Source organism: Podarcis vaucheri (genome assembly GCF_965113315.1).
Source record: "Podarcis vaucheri genome assembly, chromosome: 9".
NCBI lineage: Eukaryota > Metazoa > Chordata > Lepidosauria > Squamata > Lacertidae > Podarcis > Podarcis vaucheri.
Window position 1 is genome coordinate 68,286,546 of NC_138767.1, and position 12,133 is coordinate 68,298,678.

General features: G+C 44.9%; 1 protein-coding gene across 2 annotated transcripts in view; it reads right to left on the minus strand.

Moving 5' to 3' along the window:
• The window catches only part of RBPJ (recombination signal binding protein for immunoglobulin kappa J region), an 82,293-nt gene that overhangs the window by 44,571 nt on the left and 25,589 nt on the right, over window positions 1–12,133 (minus strand). The window contains exon 2 of one of the 2 annotated variants that reach the window (XM_082238224.1): window positions 1,168–1,320. The exons of the other annotated variant lie outside the window; for it this stretch is intronic. Within the exon in view, the coding sequence (XP_082094350.1) occupies window positions 1,168–1,172 (5 nt within the window). The 5' untranslated portion in view covers window positions 1,173–1,320. The remainder of the gene's footprint in view (window positions 1–1,167; window positions 1,321–12,133) is intronic. 2 annotated transcript variants of the gene reach the window in all.

Sequence of the window (12,133 nt, forward strand, 5' to 3'; positions counted from 1 at the left end):
GGGAGCTCACCCCGTCGCGGGGATTCAAACTGCCGACCTTCTGATTGGCAAGTCCTAGGCTCTGTGGTTTAACCCACAGCGCCACCCACGTCCCTTTTTGAGAAGGTACTTTTAAACTTTTTTTTCAATTCATTATGGATCATTTCCCAATACTCTTACCCTTTTACAAGTCCCCCACATACGAAAGAATGTTTCCAATGGGTCTCAAACGTTTAGTGAGTCGGGGACTTCCCCTGCATGCAAAGACATGAGTCGACAAGACCAAGCGTTTGTCCAATGGTCAAGAAGGTGGTTTCTGCATGTGCTGTAGAAGGAAGCGAGTGGCAGATGGAACTCATCAACCTGGAAAGGTCACTCATCTAGGAGAAGGAAAACTCTGCTCCTAAACCTCTGCTACCTTGTGGAGAAGAAAAGGCTAAGGAGTTAACACTACACAAATCCAGAGTGGAGACCCAAAGACAGTTGGATGGTGCCTTAGAAGCCAGATGCCAGCATGGTGTAGTGGTTAAGAGCAGTGGACTGTAATCTGGTGAACTGGGTTCGCTTCCCCGCTCCTCCACATGCAGCTGCTGGGTGACCTTGGGCTAGTCACATGTCTCTGAAGTCTCTCAGCCCCACTCACTTCACAGAGTGTTTGTGAAAGGAGATTGTTAGCCGCTTTGAGACTCCTTAGGGTAGTGATAAAGCGGGATATCAAATCCAAACTCTTCTTCTTATCCTTCTCCTTCCAGCAACTCCTGCAACCAAGCTGGCACCAAACATCTTGCTCTGCTTTCCTTTGGACCCCATCAGCAAGGCCAAGAAGGAGTTCTTGTCTTCTGGGTAGCCAATGACCTCCATACAAACTGCCCAGGCGTGCACCTTGATGAGGTCACTTTGGTGCTGCTAACACAGCAGTTTGATTTCACGCCATTCTCTCTTGAGAACTATGGCAACCACTGCAGTTGGATAATCTTACTAGTGCAGCACTGCTCAAAGTGGTGGTCTGCAGAATGGGTCTGCCAGTCCTCAGTGACCCCACCACAGCCCAGGTTGGGCGGGAGGCTTCAGGGACCAAATGTGGTATTGGTCCTCTGCACATTGCAGGAGGGAAGATGGCTTCACTAGCCAGATAGTCTGAGAAGCACTGCGTTGAGGGGGAGAAGTTTAAAAAAGATTACTAGTTACCTCATTATGGTGCTGAATAAATTTTCCTGTAGCCAAGGGTGTTGTCAAATCTGTCACGCTCTGAGCACCCATTTGCAGTAATTATGGAGCCTTTGCTGCTGTCAACACACTTCCAGTTCAAATGCCCTTCTCTTCTGTGGTCCCCATATCCTTCTGTCAAACACAAACACACCAGCTGTCTAGAAAGAATCTGGAATTCACAGAGGTGCAGGTTTTTAACCTGGCATTTTATGGAATTTAACAATTGTAATTATTACATGTTATAGTGCTACAGAACAACAGATCATTATTCGTGATCAGAATCTTGTGGAAATTTAAGGCAAATCTAAGGCCAAGGCAGAGGACAGAGTTAGAGCAGATAGTCTGGAATACTAATCTCAGCACTGGTTAGCAGATCCACTGTATACATTTAAAGCATATTCAACACATTTAAAGCACATGCCCTCCCCCCCCAAAAATATGGGAAGTTTCCACCACACAGAGCTACCATTTCCAGCATTCTCAACAAATTACAGTCCTTAGGATTCTTCAGGGCGAGTTATGTGCTTTAAATGTGAATCAACTATTCCTTAAAGCCTACTGAGGGTTATGTGTATATATTTTAATTCCACTGATGTTTAATCGTTTTTTTGATTATTGCTTTTTAAATATATGTTTTTAGTTGTTTCTATTTTAGTTGTAAGACGCCTTGAGTCCTGCCGGGAAGTAAGGTGGGGAAACAACAACATCTGAAGTGAGATATGTATTGCTTTTCAAGAGAATCCTTCGTTTTGCGTTCTGGCAGGACTGTAATGGATTCGGTGCCTCAGGCTTTTCAAATAACTTCCCAAAGAGAAAGGGCACAGCTAAGGCTGAAACGGTTTATTGCGGTCTTCTAAAGCTGCGAAGAAATATTATGCAGGAAAGGGGAATGCGTGTGGTGGTTTTCATTTCTTTCTCCTTTTAACACCCGTCGGTTTGGACCTGAGTTGGGAAGCGATCCCCAGCCCCTTACCCCCTGTCCCAGCTCACGGTGTGAAGAACCACAAGCATCCACATCAAATTTGCTGGGACGAGATTTTGACTGTCCAGGAGTTGTTCTTAATGGCAGCAAAGACGCCCCTGAAGTGACAGTTAGCATTTTGCCAGCTTTTGCCATGTATACAGCTGTTGTCACAGAAAGGAGGGCAACTCACAGCCCGGCTTCTTTTCAGAAACAAAAAGAGAAGCAGCGCAGGCTATTAGTTCCAGCTCGATGGAGACCCTGTACCACCATCTGCTGGGGGTCTGAGCAGTTGTCCAGGTCAGCATCAGTCAGGCACAAACTTGATGGCTTCCGCTGAGCTGCACCCAGCAGTACAGATCCGCAAGAACAATAAAGCAAACCTGCTCCTGGGACACAAGCCGCACGTCTCCAACAAAGGAAACATAACCCCGAGTTAATATGCATCACAAAGGAGGTGCACAAAGCAGGGGAGGTAATTGTGGCCCGAACATTTCAGGCTCTAATGGGATGGAGAGAGGAGCAAAGTGTCAAGGTAGGGACGGAGAAGGGGGAAATGGTCCTCAGCTAGAAATTGGTGGTCACAGCCATATATACATATATAGGGCCGTCGTGAGAGATGTCTTACCCTAATGATAAGGCTGGCTCTGCAAAAAGAAAAGAAAAAAGGCTGGTTCTGCTGACACCCAGATTAGATGCCACTGGGAATGCACCCCCAATTTCAGCATATGAACTTAACCCAGACAGACATAACTGAAATTGCAAATATTCGAATGGTTGTTACAGTGGTGCCTCGCAAGACGAAATTAATTCGTTCCGCAAGTTTTTTCACCTAGCGAATTTTTCGTCTTGCGAAGCACGGAATCCCATAGGAATGTATTGAAATTCAATTAATGCGTTCCTATGGTCAAAAAAAGTCCAAACAAAGTCAAATTTGGTACAACAGGAGTTTATTAAGTGCTCTTTAAAGTCACACATACTGTAAAGAGCATTTCAAAAATTGAAGGAACAATAAATTAAGTTTCTAAACATGACAGAAAAACATTTAAAAATCAACAAAGTGTACAGTACATTTTCTAAGACTCTGGGGGACAACTCAAAGAAGGTTCCTCTTCCACTCTTTGCTTCTTGCTGAAGAACCCCCTCCCCAACTGTTCCCCCAGCCGCCCACCACACAGAAATTCAAATCCAGATTTTTTTTTTAAAAAAAACAGCAGAGTGGCCCAATGGTCACAGAAAATCATAAAAATGCAAAAAAAAAAACCCACACAAGCTTCCAGATTCTTGCAAACCCCTCCCCAACACCAAGTCCTTGAATTCCAAACACCCCAACCCAAAATCCCCCCAAAAGTTTTAAAAGTTTAAAAGAAGTTTTGGAAAAGCTTCAAAAATCACCAAAGTCTTCAAAAACCTCAAAAAAGGCTACCACACCGCGTTCTATGAGTTGCTCCTCGAAGTCAAGTCGCAACTGTATTAACAGTGTTAAGAAAAAGGAAACAAACTTGCAAGACGTTTCTGTCTTGCGAAGCAAGCCCATAGGGAAAATCGTCTTGCGAAGCAACTCAAAAAACCAAAAACCCTTTCGTCTAGCGAGTTTTCCGTCTTGCGAGGCATTCGTCTTGCGGGGCACCACTGTATTTCATGAGTCCCTATTGGGTTTTCTATACATTGCTGTTCAAATTCTCTTGTAGCTAGGTAAAGGTAAAGGGACCCCTGACCATTAGGTCCAGTCGTGGCCGACTCTGGGGTTGCGGCACTCATCTCACTTTATTGGCTGAGGGAGCTGGCGTACAGCTTCCGGATCATGCGGCCAGCATGACTAAGCTGCTTCTGGCGAACCAGAGCAGCGCATGGAAACGCCGTTTACCTTCCTGCCTATTTATCTACTTGCATTTTGATGTGCTTTCGAACTGCTAGGTTGGCAGGAGCAGGGACTGAGCAAGGGGAGCTCACCCCGTCGCGGGGATTTGAACCGCTGACCTTCTGATCAGCAAGTCCTAGGCTCTGTGGTTTAACCCACAGTGCCACCCGCGTCCCTCTTGTAGCTGCCATGCAGCTAATGCTGTGTTTCCTTTTTTGTGTGTGTAGTGATTTTTATGTGATTTTGCAAGTGTAGAGTTATAACAATACAAAATACATATCCACATTTAGAGATTTCTAGAATCTCTGGACTTCCCACCATCAACTCCATGGGTCCTTTTGTCAACCTTTTCAACTGCATATTATTTCATAATCCATGTTTTATATCTCTCCATATTGTCCATGATAATTGCTACATTACAAGTTACAAACATTACTGCTAATGTTTTCATCTGCTTACAGTGGCCTCCCTAACAAATTATAATTTTTTTCCCATTCTTTCTTGAAGTTTTGGTCTTCTTGGTTCCTGAGCTTTCCGGTCAGTTTTGCCATTTTGGCATAGTCCAACAGCTTAGTTTGCCACTCAGTCCAAATCTGAAGGTTCGGTTCCTGCCCCTGCCCCAAGTTCTGATCCTGTTCCCGAAGATGCACTCCCTGAACCAATTCCTGCTCCTGTGTCAAATCCAAAATCCCTAGCTTTCTTTTCCAAGAATCTTCTCTTTTCTTCAATTGACCTGATTCGATATTTCCTTTGCTGGTACAGTGGTGCCCCGCAAGACGAATGCCTCGCAAGACGGAAAACCTGCTAGACGAAAGGGTTTTCCGTTTTTCAATGCGCTTCGCAGGACGAATTTCCCTATGGGCTTGCTTTGCAAGACAAAAATGTCTTGTGAGTCTTGAGATTTTTTCCCAACCCCCCCTTTTTCTAAGCCGCTAAGTCTTTAATAGCCTTTTAGCCGCTAAGCCGCTAAGCCTTTAATAGCCGCTAAACCGCTAATAGCGCTAATCCGCTAAGCCGCTAATAGGGTTGCTTCGCAAGACGAAAAAACTGCTAGACGAAGATACTCGCGGAACGGATTAATTTCGTCTTGCGAGGCACCACTGTATTTAAATGAAAGGCTTGTGGAAATTCCCATCGAGAAAAGAAGTTTTTTCTTCTCAAAGCACTTGTAAGAGAACCTAGGGCTTGCCGATTAGAAGGTGGGCAGTTCGAATCCCCGTGACGGGGTGAGCTCCTGTTGCTGGGTCCCTGCTCCTGCCAACCTAGCAGTTCGAAAGCACGTCTAAGTGCAAGTAGATAAATAGGTAAAGGCAAACAGCGTTTCCGTGCGTTGCTCTGGTTTGCCAGAAGCGGCTTAGTCATGCTGGCCACATGACCCAGAAGCTGTACGCTGGCTCCCTAGGCCAATAAAGCGAGATGAGCACCACAACCCCAGAGTCGGTCACGACTGGACCTAATAGTCAGGGGTCCCTTTACCTTTATAAACAAAGCAATTGAGTGTTGTTGTACTTCAAAATTCTTCTTGTAATGCAATCCCAGAATTTTATCTCTTTGATCCTTTGTTTGGAAGACTACCATGCAATCATTCAAAATTTTTGAGTCCTTTTTACCTCTAGGTCCAAATCTATAGGCCTTTACAATTGTAGATTCCACCTCCTCCTTTGTTAGATCCCAAAAGGACACAAATTCCTGGACCAAACACTCTTTCAAATCATAAAAAGTCTTTTCTACTCCTTCGGGATAACAGTACCTACAATTCCTAATAAAAACGCTTCTGGTTTATTTTTATAAATGTTATTTTAAATATTTTAAAAATTCATTATATATCATTTCCCAAAATGCTTTTATTACCTTACACATCCACCATTTACATTTTCATGTACATGTACTTTACATTTCCAGCAGGTATTTGTACCCCTAATACTGTGTTTCCTTGCATCTACCCAGTATGTGTTGCCTTAGTAAAGAGCATCTGCCCAGTTTTCAAGTTCATTTGCTGCTCTTGCTGAGGCTGCTGCGAATTGCATAAATTATATTACCGATCGACTGTAATGATTTTCTCTGTCACGGCCACCTGGCCACTTGGAAGGACTCTGAGAGAACAATGAGTCCTACCTCAGAGGCGACTGAACAGACATAAGATGGTAATGACTTTCAGCCGCTGTGCATTCTGGCCACATTAAGATCAGTGACCTAGAGGTGAAAGGCCCTTTATCCTATTACCAGTCCCCAGGGAGAGTCCGTCTGCAAGGCTACCCCCTTCCCTGCTCCTGTTCAAAAGGAACTATCAAATTTCTTAATTTCCATTCAGAGCACCAGCCTATGCAGGGTAAAAATCTATGAGCACTTAATTTTTTAAAAATTTGATTTTACAAGTATAAAATTATAACAATACAACCATAAACATCCAAATCTCTGGACTTACCACCTTCCCCTCTGTGGGTCCTATTATTAAACCTTTTCTACTGCATTTTTTTCAGTTGTCCATGTTTTATATAACGCCATTATCCCCATAGTACTTGCTACATTATGAGTGTTATTGCAGTCCTGCTAATGTTTTCATCTGCTTACTGTGGTCTCCAAGGTAAATTATAAAATTTCCCCATTCTTTGTTAAAGTTTTGGTCTTCTTGGTCGCTGAGCTTTCCTGTCAGTTTTGCCATTTCAGCATAGTCCAACAGTTTAATTTGCTCCCTTGGAATATCAGCACCTAGAATTTCTAATAGAAAAGCCTCTGGTGTGTTTTAAATAAAAGTCTTTTCCAGCTCATTATATATCATTTCCCAGGATGCTTTTATTACCTTACAAGACCACCACATATGATAAAAGGTGCCTTCTTTTTCTTTACATTTCCAGCAGATATTTGTATCTGTCTTACACATTTTGCGAACTTACTGGGAGTCAAGTACCATCAGTACATCATTTTTATATAGTTTTCTTTCAGCACGCTGAGAATTTCAAATCAGTTTTCCATAACCTTTCCCAATCTGAAAGTTGGATATTAAGCCAAAAATCTCTCACCCAGTGTATCATTACAGATTTAGCCTGTTCATCCTTTGTATGCCATTCCAGAAGCAATCTACAGTGGTACCTCGGGTTAAGTACTTAATTCGTTCCGGAGGTCCGTTCTTAACCTGAAACTGTTCTTAACCTGAAGCACCACTTTAGCTAATGGGGCCTCCCACTGCCGCCACGCCGCCGGAGCATGATTTCTGTTCTCATCCTGAAGCAAAGTTCTTAACCTGAAGCACTATTTCTGGATTAGCAGAGTCTGTAACCTGAAGCGTATGTAACCCAAGGTACCACTGTATACATTTTCGACCAAAAATCTACAGGCACTTTGATATCACCTCAAGCCTTTCTGTTCAAAATGGGCTCTGGATGTTTTGGATTAATCTAATCTATTCTACATCCAAATTTAAAAAAGGCAACTAAACAAACATTTCCCCTCCTTTGCAGACATCTTAACCCTCCATAAAGTCTCTCCAAAGGTTTGGAAGATCCTTCTGAATCAGGGGTCAGTAAACCTTTTGAGGAGGGGGCCGGTCCACTGTCCCTCATACCTTGTGGGCAGCTTAACTATATATTTTTTTTGGGGGGGGGAGAATGAACAAATTCCTCTGCCCCACAAATAATCCAGAGATGCATTTTAAATAAAAGTACACATTCTACTCATGTAAAAACACGCTGATTCCCGGACTGTCCGCAGGCCAGATTTAGAAGGCGATTGGGCTGGATCCGGCCCCCGGACCTTAGTTTGCCTGCCCATGTTCTGAACCATGTGGGATAAGGTGAAGAGGAAGGGAAGAATGGCTCAGGCTGGGTAATCCTACTTGATTTGGGACAATTCAGCCCCAACTTTTACCCCCACTGCTCAGAAGAGCCCCTAAACTCCCAAAAGGTTTCTTGGTGGTGCAAAGGGAGAGGAGGTGAAACTTTCCTCTTTGAATTTCCTGGAGTTGACATCTTTCCATAAACTGCCCTTTAAAACCCATTTCCACCTCTACGTAAGGGAATTAATATTTACCACGCAGCTGTGTAACTAACTGTAGAAACTATTGCATGCTTTAAAAAGGCACGCCAAGAAAATCCCAGGATATCTGGGCATCCATATAGTGCACAGTTCCATCTGAATGGTGCTCAGTCCCACTCCACCCGCTCGGTTATCAAAGAGAAGCTTGCCTTCTGTTATAATGCAACTTATACAGGGTAACTAAAAATACAGGCAGAATAAGGCCCATGTCTGAGGCATTACATCATTTCCTTGCATCTTCCCTAAGGGCAAAAGACTGGAGAATATGAGTCAGCCTACAGAAAAATAATAATATTGAGCTGAAAACAGCAAAATGCGCTTTTCTCGGCTCAGATAAAGTAAGGAAAGTCAGTTGAATCTTTATCCCAGAGAGCTCAGACGTTACAAAATAATGTATTTTTGAAAATTACCATCCTTGGTTTCTATTATTATTTATTGCTGTTGTCATACGTAATTTTTAAAAAATGTAATAAACCACTGATGCAAAAAAGTGAATAAATGGGTCCCACTGGGGTGCATGGGATGTTAAAGGAGGGATAGCACTTCTAGCGGGAGTCACAAAGTGCTCCCTCTGAGGTAGATTGTCCAGGTTTGGTACCCACCCTGCACTTAGCAGCTCTCACCTGTGTCTCCTAGAAGCTGTTAGCATGCAGTGGGTCTCAACTTGTAGGTCAGAGGTCTGGTTTAACCAGTGGCATGTGGTGAATTTTTTTGCAGGAAAACAGTCAGGGGGCAACTTGAGAGGGCAATGGGGGGGGGGGAGTGCCACATCGCCTGCATGATGTCTTGCCAAAGAAGAGAAGAAGATATGATATGAGCATAGTTCCTCCTCCCATCAGCTGGGCAGAAGCTTCCCAGGCTTTAGGAATGACTACTCCCCACATTAAATGGGGGGCGCCCTTTGCGTGGTTGCGTGCAGCCCCTTGGACCCTATGGCTTCCCCTTCCCCTTCCCCAGGTGGGATACCTGGAAGTCTCCGCCTACCTCAGCCAGTTGCCCAATCCCGCCTGGGGAGGCGTTGCCAAGGTGATCAGGCCAGGTAGGGGGAGGGACTACCTGCCCACACAATAGAGGGAGGATCTTACCTGGGAATCGTCAGTTTGCTCCAGAGCTTCTCCCACCCTACCCACCCTCAGTTAAGACTTCTTTTGCAGGTTAGCCTTTTCTTCACAGGTATGCAGGCACTGCTACATTAAGGTCGTTGCGTGTTGAGGACCCCCAAGACACCCCTGAATAAAAACACGTTCACACATCATTTGGTTTTTGGTTTTTGGCATAATTTTGGCCACAACTTTATTGAATTACAGTAAGCGAGTGGTTGCTTAGGCATTGGTTAGTGACTATCTGTTCCACTAGGAGGTAGGAACAGAACTGACAACGACACCCGGGTGGAAGTCAGTAAAGGTAAATAAACCCCTGATCATTAGGTCCAGTCGTGGCCGACTCTGGGGTTGCGGTGCTCATCTTGCTTTATTGGCCAAGGGAGCTGGCGTACAGCTTCTGGGTCATGTGGCCAGCATGACTAAGCCGCTTCTGGCGAACCAGAGCAGCGCACGGAAACGCCGTTTACCTTCCCGCTGGAGCGGTACCTATTTATCTACTTGCACTTTGATGTGCTTTCGAACTGCTAGGTTGGCGGGAGCAGGGACCGAGCAATGGGAGCTCACCCCATCGCAGGGATCCAAACCGCCGACCTTCTGATCAGCAAGTCCTAGGCTCTGTGGTTTAACCCACAGCGCCACCCGCGTCCCGCGGAAGTCAGTAAGGGTAATCAATTTTGGGGAGAGAAAAGGCTGGGTGCCAGGCTCACACCTCTCCCCAAATGCTCCCTGGGGCTCTCGCATGGCCCTAGCCCTTTGTCAGGGATACGGACAAAAGCATGGCGAGCCCTTGGATTCCTTTAACAGAATACCCTTGCAGGAACGTTTAGACTAGCTTAGTCCCTCCAATCCACTAAACGACATGCCACTGGTTTCCACCTCTAAAGTCCTAAATGTCCCAGATTAACCAATGGGCTGGCTTTTCCTTTATCGCCTGCATTGGAAGCAGGAGGAATGACATCAAACAGAACTCTCTCTCCACCGATTGCATTCCTATGGTCTATCTCCGCCTATCTAAAAATTTATAGCTCTATGGTCGTTAGCCCCTATACTTACTAATTGACAAGAATCCCCATGACAGGGTGAGCTCCCCGTTGCTCGGTCCCAGCTCCTGCCAACCTGACGTTCGAAAGCACGTCAAAATGCAAGTAGATAAATAGGTAAGCTGGCCACATGACCCAGAAGCTGTCTGCGAACAAACATTGGCTCCCTCAGGCTATAGAGTGAGATGAGCGCCACAACCCCAGAGTCGGCCACGACTGGACCTAACGGTCAGGGGTCCCTTTACCTTTACTATGCATTGTTAGATTTGACTGCAAATATCCCACTTCCATGTGTATCATGGAACTTCTTCTTCCTTTCCTGATCCCTCCAGCACCATCAAAATCAGCTTTGGAGGGTTGAGGGGCCCTCCAAAGCAGACTTAGGACATGTGGTGGAGGAAGAGGAAATGTAAGTCCCACTGGGAAAACAGAACTCCACTCTCACAGCTTTGGATACAACCCAGCGTATATATTACTTCCAAGTTGAACCAAGCCTTGCAAAACAAGCTTTGAATAGCTCTCATTGTTTTTACAAGCATGGGACACAAAAATAGATTTTACAAATGCCGGAACAGAAAAGCTAATGGTAACAGTCAAGGCTAGTGTGGGATCCTCATACTAGATTAGGTGAGACGTCGGTCTGATTCAACTGGATTCTTCTCATGTTCATCTGCTAGTTTCTTCCTGGGTAAATAATCTCCAGTGGTTAATAGGAGGTCTCTCATTGGGTTTTAATTTTTTTGCTAGTTAGTGAGATTCCCACAGATGGTGAGAATGCTCGTGGAAATGTGACTTGTGGATGGATGAGATCTTGTACAATTATCAAAATGTATGCCCTGCCCCTCCCTGCTGCTTCCCAGGTTGTTGTTGTTGTTGTTGTTGTTGTTGTTGTTATTATTATTATTATTATTATTATTATTATTATTATTGCAGTGGTACCTCAGGTTACATATGCTTCAGGTTACATACACTTCAGGTTACAGGCTCCGCTTACCCAGAAATAGTACCTTGGGTTAAGAACTTTGCTTCAGGATGAGAACAGAAATCGCACGGTGGCGGCGTGGCAGCAGCAGGAGGCCCCATTAGCTAAAGTGGTGCTTCAAGTTAAGAACAGTTTCAGGTTAAGAACGGAGCCCCAGAATGAACTAAGTATGTAACCAGAGGTACCACTGTATTATTATTATTAATTCAACTTATACACCGCCCTGTACCCAGAGGTCTCAGGGCGGTTCACAACAAGACCACAACTTATAAAATCAAACCAAAAGCAGTAACCCAATAACCCCTCCCTCCAAAAAAGCCACATTCTAAAAGGGTGTTGGATGTCAGTACAGTGGTACCTCGGGTTAAGTACTTCATTCGTTCCGGAGGTCCGTTCTTAAACTGAAACTGTTCTTAACCTGAAGCAACACATTAGCTAATGGGGCCTCCCGCTGCTGCTGCACCGCCGGAGCATGATTTCTGTTCTCATCCTGAAGCAAAGTTCTTAACCCGAGGTACTATTTCTGGGTTAGCGGAGTCTGTAACCTGAAGCATATGTAACCCGAGGTACCACTGTAAGATTCAGTTGCGTCCACATGGTAGCTGTGTGATGGTTACAATGCATGGATTTATTGGTGGTCATTCATGGGGAGACGGTGGCACAGGGCAAATGGTTCTCTCAGAGCTTCAAAACTGGCTGCAGTTCATGTGAGCATCTAAGTTTGAGGTGAGGGCTGATCAGTCGCTAGGCAACTTGATGTGAGTTAGCAGCATGGAATGCGCAGCAGCTACCTGTCGAAGATCAAATAGGTGCGAAAAGAAGGGAAAGGCTGTCATGATGTCACACCGGTAGCCCTGGAGCGATTTCCTGCTCGGTCACTCCAAGTGAGGAGAAGAAGAGGCTTTGAGGAGAACCTGCCATCGATGGAAAGTCGCAGGCAAACCAAACCCGGCTTCTAAACCCCAA